Here is a 15,829-nt window from a genome sequence, read left to right as displayed (position 1 = left end):
GTGGGTTCGAGCAGCTCAGTCTCCTCCGAAGAGCCAGGTCTTGAGGGTCTTCCTGACCGCTCGCAGTGTGGGGGTTTGTCTGATGCTGAGGGGGAGTTCGTTCCAGGTCTTGGCCGAGATGTAGGAGAAGTCTCTTCCTTCCATTCTGGCTCTGCGGATGCGAGGGATTTCGTCCAGGGCAAGGTCAGCAGAGTGGAGGATTCTCTTGGGTGCATAGAAGAAGATTCTTTCGTTAAGGTATCGAGGCTTGGTGTTGTGGAGGGATTTGTAGGCGTGAGTGAGCAGCTCAAAATTCACTCTTTTCGGCGTGGAGCCAGTGGAGGTCTCGTAGGTGCTGGGTGATGGTGGTCTTGTCGCGGGATGCCGATGACGAGTCTGGCTGCGGCGTTCTGGATTGTCTGGAGTTTGCAGATTTGTTGATTCTGGCGTAGAGGGCGTTCCCGTAGTCCAGTCTGCTGCTTATGAGTGCATGGGTGAAGGTCTTTCTGGATTCAGGGGGGATCAATTTGAAGGTCTTCTGGAGAATGCAGAGGGTATTGAAGCACATGGAAGATACAGTGTTGATCTGTCGGTTCATGGTGAGGGAGGAGTCGAGTATGATGCCGAGGTTCCGGGCGTGGTCCATGAGTGTGGGAGGGTTGCAAAGGGTAGTGGGGCACCAGGTGTTGTCCCATGCGGAGGGGGTGGATTGGAGGACGAGGACTTCCGTTTTTTCCGAGTTGAGCTTCAGGCAGCAGCTGCTCATCTAGGAAGCAATGTCCTTCATTCCTTCCTGGGAACTGTGTCTGGTGATGTCTGGTTCCTTGGCGAGGGAGAGGATGAGCTGGGTGTCGTCGACGTAGGATACTATGCTGAGCCTGTGTTTTCTGACGATGGCAGCAAGGGGGGGGGCATGTAGATGTTGAAGAGCGTGGGGCTGAGGGAGGATCCTTGGGGTACTCCGGAGCTGATCTCTGTGGGCTCGGAGAGGAAGGACGGGAGTCTGATTCGAGTTCGGCCAGTGAGGAAGGAGCGGATCCAGTCTAGGGCGGTTTCCTGTATGCCGGCTGTGAGAAGTTGGCCTGGCATATGCTGTTCACTAGTTATAGGGGACACCTTGCACCAGTCCAATTCGACTCTTATGGTGATAGGTTAAAAGACAACCTTTAAAGAAAGCTATCCTAATGGTAGCTGTGGAGAGCAGCCTTCAGGCTAAGTCTTGAAGGAATGTTTTTTTTTTTTTTTTGAAACCGTTTATTACAAAGTTCAGAGAATATACAAAGATGGGCCTACAACCTTCAGGCCGGCCGCTAGCAAACAAGAGGAGCATAAGATACACACAGTAGACCGCAGGCTGCGGCAAAGGGAAACGTACAGGAGTTAGCCGCGTTGATGGCCACACCATCCGGACCCCACATGACGGTTTCTTTTGAACATAAATAACAACAAACAAAATCAAACCACAAGGCAACCCACGATCGAAAACAGCAGCATGTGCTCCCCTAGAAGGGGGACCCTACCAATCCATAGGAGTATCAAGGGGGGGGAGAAGGTCAGAACAGGGACTGGGTGGACTCAGTGCCCGGTACCGGAGAGCTAAACCGGCTAAGGGGACGGGGCAGGCGATGGATCGGGCAATAACGGCGGGGCACAGAGTCCCCCGCGGTAGGCGTTCCAGGGGCCCCATACTTTCACCCATGACCCAGGCTTACCTCTCGCTACATACACCACCTTTTCCCGAAACATGCACCAGTCCATATTTTCCTTCCAGGCCGAAACAGTCGGGGACCTCTGGGAACCCCACAGTTGAGCAATATCACGCTTAGCCACCATATATCCCAGAGTCACCCACCACGTCTGTGGCGCCGAATAGTCAGTTGGTTCCCACACGTTCAACAGGCATCTCCTCGCTTCGGGCAGCAGCGGCACACGCGTAACCACCCGCAGGACCTCATGCACACCACGCCAGAATCGCTCCACCTCTGGGCATTCCCACCAAATATGAAGAAAGGTCCCCAAAGAACCACACCCACGCTTACACAACCCGTCCACAGCATAGCCCATACGCAATAGCCTTGGCCCCGTTATATAGACCCTATGGAGTATCTTGAGCTGGACGAAGCGAAGGCGGGCCGGTATGGCCACCTCTTTCGGGGAGGCCACCGCAGAGACCCAGTCCTCGTCGTCCAGTTCCAAGCCATCGGCAACCCAAGCCTCGCGAAGATCAAGCAGCAATCCCGCGCGGTCATTGATCAGTTTTTTATAGATTAACGAGATCGTGCTTTCCGGTACATGTCCATCCAGCACTCTATCCTCCAGAGGGGAGTACTCTGGGATGGAGGCGACGTCCGGGAAGGCGGAGCATAGTGCATGACGGATCTGCATATACCGAAAGTACTCCCTGTCTTGCAACTGGAATTCCGTCTGCAGCATCCCGAACGTTTTGAATCCCCCCCTCGTCCAGAGATCCCCCACCCTGCTGATGCCTATCATGTCCCACTTCTCGAAGCCCTTCGAGGTCCACAGGGAGCCCAACTGCTCAGATGCGTACAGTGGTGACGCCCGGGTCAAACGATCCTTCCACCCCATCGCTACATTAGCCGCGTGCCACACTCGTACCATGACACGCGTGGGGCCCGTCAGACGTGAGTCGAGCGAGCTGGAGTAGAGCGCTCGATTATAGTCACCACCCGGCAGTAGCATCTTATCCATTTCAAAGGCCGGGTTTAGGGCGGGCCCGTAGAGGCCGTGATTAATCGCAGCCAGCTGGGAGGCCCAATAATACCGTTTAATATCCGGGAGGGCAATCCCCCCGTCATACCACGGGAGCGTCAGCTTCGCCAGGGCGATACGCGGTCTCCCGTCCCAGAACAGGCGGCGTTGCAAACTCTCCACCTCACGGAAGTAGCGCGCCGGGACGAGGTCCATTGTATTCTGCAGAGCGTACAGGAAACGCGGCAGCGACATCATCTTAAACAATGCCGCCCGGCCGAGCGGCGAGAGCGGCAAACGCCGCCAACGCGCGACATCCTCCTTCAGGCGCTGGAGGGGGGGGAGCAGGTTTCGATCATACCGGGCCTCCGCGTCCAGGGTGATGAAGATACCCAGGTACCTAAATCCCCGCGGGGCGATCTGGATAGGACAGCCCCGCGGAAGAATAGGAGCCTCCCCAGAGAGAACATACACGCACGATTTAGCCCAGTTGATGACAAGGCCGGAGTTACGACCAAATGATTGCAATACATCAACCAGTACTATCAGTGATTTACGTGGGGAAGCCAGGTACAGGAGAATATCGTCAGCATATAGAGACACGCGGTCCTCATACTCGGGGGTCCAGCGGAGACCACGAATAGAAGGTTCCCACCGCAGCCACTCCGCCAGGGGCTCCAAGGCAAGCGCAAAAAGGAGCGGCGATAACGGGCAGCCCTGCCGCGTGCCCCTGCCCAACTCAAACGGAGCCGACACTCTACCGTTCACAACCACCTGCGCCAGTGGGCCAGAGTACAACAATTTAACCCAGCTGATAAACCCTGGGCCAAACCCAAATTTCGCGAGCGTCGCCCAAATATATGGCCATTCAAGTGTGTCAAACGCCATAGTGGCGTCCAAGGATGCCAAGATGGCCGGCTCCCGTATGAACGGGACACGTGCGAGCACCCCATGCAAACGCCGCAGGTTGAGGGCTGTGTTACGATGGGGAATGAAGCCGGACTGGTCCTGGTGGACCAAGTCACACACCACGCCGACCAGCCGATTGGCCAAAACCTTGGCGAGAATTTTGGGCTCCGCATTCAATAACGAAATGGGTCGATAGGATGTGACCCGGTCCCGTGGCCTCCCCTCCTTGTGGATAACCACGATGGTAGCCAGACGCTGGTCTAGCGGGAGGGAACCCACCGAGTGGGCCGCCAGGAACATAGCACGGAGATGCGGCGCCAGCGTATCCGGTCGCAGCTTATACAACTCGATGGGAAGACCATTAGGACCCATGGCCTTGCCGGAAGCGACCGAGCGTATAGCGAGGGCAATTTCTTCGGAGGTTGGAGCGGCGTCCAACAACACTCTGTCCTCCTCCGAAAGGGAAGGCAGCGCGATATCTCTGAGCAGGGCATGGGAATCCTCTTCAGAGCGGGAAGACACGGGGGAATACACCCCACGGAAATAGTCCGCGAAGCAGGAGACAATTTCCTCCGGTTCAGTGACACACACACCATTCGTTTTCTCAATCAACGGGACAACTCGACTCGCTCTCTCTTTTTTATCCAGCCACGCAATCAATTTACCAGCCTTATCACCCACATCATACAATCTCCCCTGTTGCTCTCTACTGAGGCCCCTGGCCGCCTCCGTGACGAGGGCCTTATAGGCCGCTTGCTTGAGTTGGAGAACATGTAATTTGTCATCCGTCACCCCACATTCTAGATCACCCTCCAACTCGGTTATCTCAGCTTCAACACGGGTCACCTCCTCCCGCTCGCGCCTCCGGGAGTGGGAAATAAGGGACAGGGCCTCTCCTCGGAGTACTGTCTTGAACGCCTCCCACAGTGAGACCGCCGATGACACAGACCCCACATTCTCGTCAAAATAGCGCTTAAGGGATTTAATCAGCTCTGCGCGAATGGTGGGGTCACGCAGGTACCAGGGATTGATCGGGGCCACTCTACCCTCTCCCCTCGGCAAAATATCAAAGTGCAACAAGAGCGGGGAGTGGTCCGAAATACCCCGTGCCAAATGGCGCACCTCTCCCACCCTCCCCACATAAGCCGCTGGGACCAGGATATAATCTAGCCGTGAGAGACTACCATGAGCCCCTGAATGGAAGGTGTACTGTAGCTGCGTGGGATGCTTTAAACGCCAACAATCCACCAGCCCCAGGGTATCCAAGAGGCCAGATAACCACGCTTGGGCCCGGGGGAGATCCCTAGGGGGGTGACGATCCACAGTTCCGGAAACTACAGCATTAAAATCCCCCCCCACCACCAGAATCCCCTCCGGAAGGCCAAGGAGGAGGCGCCCCAGGTCTGCAAAGGTGGTCGTCTGCAGCCCCGGTGGGACATATACTGACACAAAAACGACCACTCTGCCCTCCATTCTGCCCACCACAACCGTGTAACGTCCCCTATCGTCATGGCGCACCTCATCAATCTCCAACGGGAGCGAGTTTTTAACCATAATGCCCACATCCCTTGAACCAGACGTGAAGCCCGAATGGGCCACAAGGCGGTAGCCCCGTCGATTCAGAGCGCAAAAGGAGTTGCCAATGAGGTGCGTCTCCTGCAGAAAAACTATATCTGGCGAAATTCGCTTCAAGAACTGCAGGACCACACCTCGTTTTATCCTGTCCCCCAGTCCATTAACATTCCAGGACAACAAACTCAGTCCCCTACCCCCCATCATAAACAGAAGTCATCACTCGTCCCCCAGGGAGCACTGTAGAGGTAATACAATGATACGTTTGCCTTGTGGTGTAAACGAACAACACCCCACCCCAACCCACCCACTCCAACAAAACTCCCCCCTCCCTGCACCCCTGCATGAGCCCGGACAGCCCCCCCAACTTGCAGTGTGCCTGTCGCCCCTGTAGAATGAAACTAGCTAGACCCCCTAGAGGAGGAAAGAGTACCCCTTCTAGACCCCACACAACCTCCATGGGAGGGGAATGTACAAAGACAGACGCTCGATCGAAAGTAGCATCGTATTCGTCCAGAGTGAGGCCCAATATTGACCCCTCAGTCCCGATCCAGTGGGCCGTCTCCTCCCGCCGCCCCCCCCCCCGCCATCACGATCACGATCCCCAGACAGAGTGTCCAGCCAGTCCCCGGCCGCTTCGGGACGATCAAAAAAGTGCGTGCGACCATCCACCTCCACTCGCACATTGGCCGGGAAGAGCATGGCGTACTTTAAGTTCAGGTCCCGGAGTCGGCGTTTGACGCCCAGGAAGCTCAGTCTTTGCTTCTGGACCGCTTGGGTGAAATCAGGGTAGAAGTTCACCTCCATATTTTCCAGCTTAACCGGCCCATGTAATCTGGAAGCTTGCAGGATAGCGTCTCTGTCCCGAAAGTTAAAAATCCGGGCAATGAGAGGTCGCGGAGGGGCTCCGACCTTCGGCCTTCCCCCGGGAACCCTGTGGGCCCTCTCCACAGCAAAAAATGTACTCAGTCCCCGAGGCTGGAGATGGGTAGCGATCAGGTCCTCCACAAATAGATCCGCCGCCGCTTCCTCCCGTCCCTCGGGTACTCCGATGATTCGGATGTTATTCCGCCGGGCCCGACTCTCGGAATCCTCGAGGCGCCGATCCATAAGTGCGCTCGCCTGACTTAGCCGGCGTACCTCCAGTTGTAGTGCCGCCACCTCAGTCGTAAGGCCCGATGCGGTTTGGGCCAAAGAATCAACTCGATCGTTGGTCTTGGAAAGATCGGCCCTCACCAGGCCAACATCCACAAGGACCGCGTCGATCTTCTGTGCCAGGGTGTCGAACCGCTGGCCCACCGAGGCCTTCATCTCGGAAATGGCGCCCATGATGTCGTGGAGAGTCAGATCCGTGGGCAAGTCCGGGGCATCAGAAGGGCCCTCAGGGGACTTGTGCGGTCCGCCGGGAGATCCCCTCTGGAGGGTGTAGCGGTCCATGCTGTTGGCCTGATGGACGGTGCCACGCCGGGTCGACTTGGTCTTTGACCGATCCCCATCTTGTTTCGTGGCCATCGCCGCTGATCCCACAATCGCACCAGCAACGCCGTAAAGGGCAGGCAATCAGGGCCACGAGCTCCGGGGGGGCCACCCCAGATCGGCGGGGTGGGCCACAGCAGGCAGGCAGGCAGGGTCCCCAAGCGAGGCCACACCAACACAAAAGGCTCCGCGATCCCACTTGCAGAGACGGTGAGAAAGCGAAAGTGCGGGGTACGCGACTCGCCAGGCCCGGCCCGCCGTTGTTGTTCACTTTGCCACTGGGTCACCCCCCAACGCAAATCCGGGGTTCGGCGAGAAGAAGGCCGCAAACTTCAATCGGTGCTCACTCCGGCACCCGAGGTCCGATTCGAGAATGGAAAACGGGTACCACCGCAGCTCAGGCGCACCAACACAGTCCCCTCAATCGAGGCAGGATGAATTCAGGATAAATGTAGGAGGTTGCGGAGGTCCTCGGGAGCCTCGCACCTACGCGGCCATCTTGGTTGCGCGCTAGGCTCCTCCGATCTTGAAGGAATGTTAAGCTTATTGTTTTACCATAGATAACCTCTTGAATAACCAAATGAAAGAGTAGACCACACAGGTGTGTATATATATATATATATATAAAATATGTGTATTTATTCTAAGAATAATCCCACTAGTCTCTTTATGAAACTGGAGGTAAAGATACAATTCAAACAAGCATTGATAGTTACAATAAATAGCACTGGAATCATAGGGCCCCAGGGGGGGGGGACCAAACCATATATTAAAAAAGTGGTATAAGAACCACGACAATTCTACAGACAGTGCCTAGGGCACTTAGGGTCGCTAGCCCCTTAAGAAACCACCCAAGGTAGTGAGGAAGGGGGCCCACGGGAGACGCGTGCAGCGGTATAAACTACTGCCGGGATCTCTATTAAATCCTATGGAGAATGTCGCGGTTGGAAATTGCAAGAATTAAAACACTTCTAGCAGGAGTTCAAGTTCAGCAGCTTAGAGTTAAGCTCTTGGAGGGCCCACCCCCACAACAGTACCGAGGTACCACTGTTACCTGCCCCAGGGAAGCCAGGTGCATAGGTCGTTTTCGAGGTCGGGTCGCGATCTCGTTTTCAATGGGAAAAGGTGAAGAACTGCTGCTGGCGTGAAGCGTCGTCGATGTCGTGCAGATTGAAGATGTAGATCTTGAAGGTAGAGACCTGAAAGCAGAGGGGACAGAGTCTGGGTCACGGCACAGTGACCAGGGGGCTCAGGAGAAAAAGCCCTTCAATGTCGGGTGCTTCCAGGTGGAAGATGGGTAGCTTGGATCGTCAGCCACGGGGTCCAGGAGGCTTCAAGGAAGGCCAGCTTCTGGAGGGCGACTGTCCCACGAAGGATGAAGGCCGCTGCGGTGTTAGTGTCTGGATTGGATCCACTAAGCCTTGGCAACCGCAACCCACGCAAGGATAACAAAACAGCTACGGTGCAGACCCACGAGGTCTGAGCAAGGTCTCCAGTGAGGAGACTAGAGCAGGCCTGGAGCAACCAGGGGAGCCGTTTAAAGTGAAGATTGACCTCCGCTAGGGCCCACCAGTCGAGAGACAAGGGATTGCGGGAGGCAGCAATTTGGCGTGCGTAAAGATGCGCCCACGGGTCGCCGGAGCGGGCTAGGGCGTTGATCTTTGGCACAGATGATGCTGAGAGGTTGGCTCAATAATGGGCCAAAGCACAACTTCCCCACTGGTCGGGGTCGTGTGCTGTGCAAGAGGTGGCCGGTGTATTGGGGTTCTCTGCACCCACGGGGTCCACGGTGCTGAGCTTTGCTGTGCACACTCACTGGCCTCTGGGATGCTTGGAAACCCGCCTCAAGGTAGGCAGAAGTCTTCGTTGTCCGTAGGAGCAGCGGAGTTCCAACCGGGTCACTTGCAGTGTTTCAGGTGCCTGCCAAGCAGGGGGGGTAACTCCTTTACCCCAAGGGAGATTTATTCATTCAGCTGTGCGGCAGCAAGTCGAAGGTTCAAGTCTGTGAAGTCCAAGATTAATCTGAGGCTCTGGGGACCCTGCATTCACCTTTATCCAAGGATTAGGGGAGTGTCTAAATCAGAGCCCACCAATGGAAGTTCAGGCGGGAAAGGGTGGCTACACCCTCTCCCCTTTGTGTGTTTTCCCGCCTGGGCAGGGGACAGGATGCCCCTGAACCGGTTTGAGGCGGTTTATGCAGAAGTAGGCACTGGAGAAGCCTACGTGCAAGTCTGAAAGACATCCTATGGTGCACCCACCCGGTTCCAATCCACATAGTCTGTCTGGGGAGGTGGGAGCACCTCCCTGCAACAATATCCCTATTGTCCAGCTGCCGTGGCTGGAGTTCTGCCCAGCAACAGGCAGCCAGAGTCGTGTGGGTGGCGGGTAGCATCCATTTTGTACTACGTGTGCACTTTTAAATTGGTGTCTAAAATCTGCCGCTTTTACCATATCGCCCCTCTAGCAGGGGGGAATCATGCCCTCACTCACATGGTTGGATTCGGGGTGTGATTCCTACATGTTTGACACCAAACATGACATGGTTCTGTGCCGCCACTCTCAAGTTATCACGCTATCGCGATTACTTATAATGCGGTTAAGAGTATATGGTATGGCTGCACTACAAACAACCCAGCAATAGTTTTACGAAGGTTGCAGAGGGGTCCTACTCAGGTAGGGGTTCCCCCTCACACATATCTCAGCACCCTGCCGTGTAGGATTAGCAAGGCCTGCCTTAGGGGGTGACCTATGAGGATATATGTGTTGTATTAAGTGGGATACAGGATACCTATATCCCTGTAAGGGGTGCAAGCACCACCATACCCAGACTACAGTAGTGGTCTGGTGGTGTCAGTTTGTATGGCTGTCCCAGGGGTGGCACAATAAGTGCTGCAGCCCCTGGTAGGCCTCTGAGGGACCCATGCCCTTGGTACCTAGTGTACCATCTACAAGGGGCTGATAGGGTGTCCTCAGTATCCTATGGGTATGTACCTAGGGTACTCACATCAGTTTAGAGAGGAAGCAGATAGGCTGGGGTCCTGGATAGCAAGATCCCAGCCAGACTAGTCAAAAACCATTCAAATACCAGGCAAAAAGTTGGGGGCAACCATATAGTCAGATTCCACCTTCCTACACCGGCGTCATGGAGTCTGGCGGCCAGTGTGCGGTGGGAGACTGTGTCGAAGGATGCTGAAAGTATAGTAGAATGAGGCCTGCTGTGTGGCCTAGGTAGAGGAGAGTGCAGATGTAGTCTGTGGAGGCTAGGAGGGTGGTCTCGGTGCTGTGGTTGCTGCGGAATCCGGATTGGGAAGTGACGAGGATCGAGTTGGATTCTATGAAGTTCATGAGCTGGTTGTTGACGATCTTCTCAGTGACTTTAGCTGCGAAGGGGAGGAGATAGATGGGTCTGTAGTTCTTGAGGTCCGTCGGGTCTGTGGAGGGCTTCTTGAGGAGGGGTTGGACTTCTGCGCGTTTCCAGTCGGCTGGAAATATGCCTTTTTCGAGGGTGAAGTTGATTGTACGTCGTCGTGTGGGTGCTATGGTGGAGGCAGCTCTGTGGAAGATGTGCAGCGGGAAGGGGTCGGTGGGGGCTCCTGAGTGTAAGCTCCTCATGGTCTTTGCGGTGTGTTCTGTGGTGATAGGGGTCTAGGCGGTGATGGTAGGCTGGATGGCGTTGCCGGTGTTAAAGTGTAGTGTTGGTGCCTTGGTTCTGATCGTCAAAGTTGTCGTAGAGGTGACTTTATATTGTGATAATTCAGAGATATGTAAAATAGTCCCTCATGCATTGCAGTGCAGGCACTCCATAGTAGACGGGATGCTGCACCGAACAACCAAGAGCAAGAAGTGATAGAGAGATTTCTAAAGACCACTGTGTTAAAAGTTTGCTTCTTGTGATGAATGAAGATGCAGATTCAAGGTGTGGATTTCTAGTGAGGTTTATTCATAGTCGTAGGTAAGAACAGCTCAGCCACCCAACTGTCAGCAGGCTCATTTCCAGGCTGCCCTCTACATTCTTACAATCAGCTCATGGTAGGTTGACATTCAAGAATACCAACATCTCACAGTGAGATGTCAAAGATGGCATATCTCAAAGTATCATGTGAAAGTCATTACAACACACTGTCTCTTAAAAATTGGTCCGAGAGAATAGCTTTTTCAGCCATTCCATTTCAAAGAAGTGGCCGCCATTTTCCCGGGCTGCTTGAAAAGTGAAAGCGGGCATGGTGTGGTGAATGTTGCAGGAAAGCATGTCGTTCCTGCAGTAGGAGAAACTCATTAAAGAAAATAGTGCTTACAGACTAAATAAGACATACCGTGTAACAACCGAAGTAAAAGGGCCAGTTCTCATGGGAGGTTACAAATGAAGACAAGGCAGTACTAACGAGAACCTAACAAGCCTATTAACGAATCAAAAGCCAGCATTTCCATCGGACAATGACACAAGGCGATGAAAAATGTGGGCAGATAGTAGGCGGAGCTTCAAGTCAATACTCAAATACAGTATGCCTCGCAGAGCAATGCATGTGCTACACCGGGTCGACCTAAAAAATATACGCAGGGCTGCAGCCATGTTGTTGCATGGCTGTCTCAGCAGAATTTGAGGTTACCTTGACAGAATCGGTGAGACAAATATGCACATGTCCTTCAATTTAAGAAATTTGGTATTCGGCAGCATCTTTCATGAACATAAGTCATTCGGTTTGTTGCGAGTTAAAACCACATCTGCTGATCCTATCTTTCATTCCACAACAGGTATGAGGCTTTCTAAATTGAGAGCGACCAGAGCTTATGTTGAGTTACATAGTGTCTGAAGTTGCCGAATAATAGTGACTTTAAAAAGAAAAAAAAGATTTTGGCGGACCTGGGCTATGTTGTGGGAAGGTGCACTTTTTCTTGCCCAGTGGTTAATTTATAAAAAAGATTAGTACCGGGGCTCTCGTCGGGATGCAGCTTGCACCAGGCCATTTCTCCTGTTAGCGCTGCCTAAAACTGAACCAACTACTCCCCAGTGGGGAGAGGGTGCGGTGTAATGGTCAGGGCTGCCCTCTTCGGGGCTGGGGAACCAGCTTCGAGTCTCGGCATGTGCTCAACTGTTACAATAACAAGAGGCCTTAAGGTTCCACATGACTCTAACAAGGGGCACTAAGGTGCTATATGACATAACAAGTAAGAAAAGGGTGAGCATTGCTGGAAAGCCACAGAATTAGCCTCTTACTCTGAAAACTGGAAAACTATAAACGGACACAAATTTAAACAAGCATTGGCATAGCCAATAGGTCTCGCCTTTGGGACCTTATAAGTGTTTAGCCATGCAACAGTTGCATAACTAAACACTTATAAGGTCCCAAAAGCGAGACCTATTGGCTATGCCAAGTGGCCGTGCGGTCGCAAAAGTGAAAGTGATCGCGATCAAACATCAAAGCGGCCGCGCGGCCGCTAAAGTGAAAGTAATCGCGGTAAAAGTGGAGCGCGCGCACATGCACTGTAGCTCGAGGCTGGCCTGGTAGAACTTTTTGGAGCCCTCTCAATAAGTCTCGCCAGACCAGCGCATGCGCTGGGTCAGGCGAGACCTACAAATACACTTCATCAGTTAGTTCAGAATATCTGGTTTTGTGGGAGACACATTGGATGCAAAATAAAATGGCAGTTTCCCATGCAAGCTCATGAATCTGCTGCTCGAAAGGATGGCAGTACATGATTTTCAGGGTGAGCATGGAGAAGGATAGTAGTTTAAGGCCAGCGGATTTTCATGGAGAAAATATCTTCCCTTTGAAGTAAAAAGAAAACATTTCAGTTGGGTTCTTTACCTGGGGTGTCCACACCTCCATTGTGCCACACTCCTGTCCTGTGGGAGGGGGGCATAGCCCTAGCCTTGATTGAATAAGTACCACCATCTTCAAGATGGTGGGCACAGAAAAATGTGCTTCACTTTGCCTCCAGCACCAGAGGAGTGGAGCTGAGGAAGGGGGGAACACCTACTATTCTCACTAGGTTTTCCCAGCAGTGGCTGGGGTTGCATTACAAAAGCGGCAGGATTTGAAGATTTGCTCTCAAGCAATGTGCCCTTCCTGGGGGAGGAAGTGTGACACCTCTGCCCAGGATTTGCTTAGTTTCTGGCCGCAGAGACTCTTGACCCAGGGTTCCAAAAACATTTCTGGTGGTGGCAGGCTAACTAAAGCCAATCAGAGACCACACCAGGGTTGGTAGGTTTTTAGAGGGTGTCTCTGAGGTGCCCTCTAAGTACATGTTTTAATAACTCCAACACTGGCATCAGTGTGTGTATATTAAGAGGAGTTGTTTGGTGCCAAACACTCCTGGGTTCAGTGAAGCCGTCATCGTGCTGGGGAACTAGAGTTGTCGAGTTTCCAGTCCGTATACTCTTAATGGCTTCCCTGGCACTTACAATGTTAATAATAACCTTGAATATTGTAGGAGAATATCTGCCCATGCAGATATGCCCACACCTGAGATATAGTGCACCCTGCCTTAGGGCTTCTAATGCCTGCTAGAGGTGTGACTTACCCATTCCTTAGGTAGTGCTGCTTTTATATGGCACACAAGCAATGTGCCATGTCAACTTTGTCGTTTTTGTCTGCACCAAGGCATGCAGGCTGCAGTGGAAGTTTACATGTCCTTGGTGAGGTGTGCCTAAGGGACCCTCTTCAGTTGCTATGCCTTAGGTAACAGGTGTACCATTTACTGGGGACTTACAGGGGGGTCTGAAGTTGCCAAACTTGGTACAGTTTTAGGGAAGGTGCTTTGGCACAGGGTCCTTGGTTGGCAGCGACCTTGTGTACTTTCAATTGAAACCACGTCATGTTCCAGGCAAAAGGTGGGGGGCTTACTATGTCAAAGAGGCACTTTTTGTTGTTAGCATTGCATGCACCATGTGTTTTGCATGCATGAAGTGCTTCTGAAATGGACAGGTTAGTTATCTTGTGTCGGCTACTGCGTTTCAACCATGAAGTGCATCATGAAGTAATAGTGAGTGTAGTTTGGTAGAGCTCTTGGGCGAAACTTTGTAGAGTTAGAGTAGTTTGATTGTCGATAGTGATCATACAAGTGGCAAAGTGTAAATTAAAGTGGGGTCTGGCTTGGAGATGGTAATTATTGCACTTGTGTAAAAGGGGTAGCGGAAAAGGTCCTGCAGAAAGGGGCTTCAGTTGTGTTGTTTGTTCCATTGGCCTTTACTTGGAGGGCTGCCATCCAGCGATCTTTTTTTGTGGCGACTGCTGTGGCAGTATCCTCTTCTTGAAGGAAAAGTTTCACCAGGAACATTTTTACAGGCACAGTGATCTGCACACATTTTTCATTGTGAAATTCTGTTTGTCACTAAATATGGTGTTATTTGTTTTGTTTCTTGCAGATATCTTGTTGAGCAGAGAGACGTGGAACTGAATGTCCGGGATAAATGGGACAGTACTCCTTTGTAAGTTCTGCTAACATGCTTAGATCTACAGAACCAGAGATCTATGCAGGGCCATTTTCCACGTTTTCTGAAACCTTGCAGGAATTGCTCCATATATGCCTCAGGCTGTGTAAGGAACATTCCTTTGTGTAACTATTGGTAACCATTGGTCCAGGTACACATAGCACATCTTTCCATCATACTAGTTACTGACATCAGATATTTGAGTTTTACCATTTCTGGAGCATAAGGGCCTCATGTACAAAACCCTTTTGCAATCACCGGCCCTGCGATTTACAGATTCATAGGATTTACAACCGCTGACGGGCTTTTGTTTGTGTACAAATGCCTGTCAGAAAATAATTTCTGACTTGTAAAAAGATGTTGGAAATCCTTTCCGACTCTCAAATAGGAGGGGGGTGTAAAAGGGGCATTCCCCCTCTTATTTTCGATTCAAGATATAATGTATCAATGGTTTACAAACACTGTTGCTATGTCAGTCCATTGATGATTTACTGACCGCTCAAGTTGGGTGGAACTGATTCGCAGTGGCGGAGGGATTGACTTAAGACCCCGACCCCATCCCCTATGGGAATCGTTTAGACAGCCTTGGAGAAAGCAGGCAGAAGTTCATGGGACCACTGCCTGCTCCCCATGAAGTTGTCTACCAGTCAGTCATAGGGATAGCGCATTGCGACCTGCCTAATGAATATTAATTAGGCAGGTCATTTTGCAACCATTCATTGCTCAATTTGAGACCACGTACCTAGTCACTGTGAGTTGTTATTCTAAATCCCTCCGATGTATAGCTAAAAACTGCGCTCTAAATGCACTAGCTGCTAGAGGATTCTGATCATAGACTTGGGCTTTTTGAGATTTATTGGGATTGAAGGCCAGACAGCAGTGAGTATTTTTCCATTGTAAGAAAGAGCCTCCCTGTTTTCGAGTATTCTTAGCTGTTGAGAATAAAGATGGGGATAAGAGCATTGTTAAGGCTGAGATGTCTACAGTTTAGTATTTAGTATGGTCTACATGGAGAAAATGAAAAGAGAAAGGTCTATTAACTAGGTATATAGGGACTGTTTACCAGTGAGACTAGGGCAGGGTTCTTAATCTGTGTTGTGAACCGCGACGTCTACTCATGGGGGTCTGCGACTGTTAAGTAGAAGATATATTGGCAGATTTATAAAGTAAATGCATATAAAAAGCAAAATAAAAAATTAAAATGATAAAATGCTCTGTAAATGTGAATGAATTTGAAATTGGAGGTTGGAAATTAAGTTGGATCCTTATCTTGATCTATGGGAGTAGTACAAGTAAGTCAAACAGTGGTATGGAGGATTGGTGACCTCAATTGAAGCACTGGTTTTCACAGACAAGAAAGGAGGATACATTAAAAAGACAAAGGGGTATGCTAGAATCTAGCAAATCACATTTGTCTTTTAGCAATAAAACCACGTTTTGAAAACCTCCAATCTTCCCTTTAAAATTTCGATTTTTGTATATTCTTTTATTTGTGGATGTAATAAGATGTCTTATAATGTGTGCATTTTTTAATGTGTACTTGTTTTTCTAGTAGGCAAAACTGCTTTGGCTGAAGTCTTCAGCTTCCATTTGGCTTCAACTGTGATTGGGTGGGGGGTCCACAGAAGTCAAAGGTTAAAAATCTCTGCATTATGGGATATGGGTTGGAACTGATGTCTAACAGTATGTTTACAGTTGTGACTTAATTGGGTACATCATCGTTGCTGGGATCCGAGTCGTCTGTTTTGT

At 51.4% G+C, this 15,829-nt stretch overlaps 1 protein-coding gene across 1 annotated transcript in view; it reads left to right on the top strand.

Moving 5' to 3' along the window:
- Positions 1-15,829, top strand: part of ABTB1 (ankyrin repeat and BTB domain containing 1) — a 190,151-nt gene that overhangs the window by 10,484 nt on the left and 163,838 nt on the right. Inside the window, exon 2 of the mRNA XM_085624404.1 lies at positions 14,015-14,077. Coding sequence (XP_085480530.1) covers positions 14,015-14,077 — 63 coding nt within the window. The remainder of the gene's footprint in view (positions 1-14,014; positions 14,078-15,829) is intronic.

Source organism: Triturus cristatus, chromosome 9, assembly GCF_964204655.1.
Source record: "Triturus cristatus chromosome 9, aTriCri1.1, whole genome shotgun sequence".
Classification (NCBI taxonomy): Eukaryota; Metazoa; Chordata; class Amphibia; order Caudata; family Salamandridae; genus Triturus; species Triturus cristatus.
The sequence above is the reverse complement of the archived record's forward strand: the minus strand, read 5'-3'. Positions and strand labels throughout refer to the sequence as shown.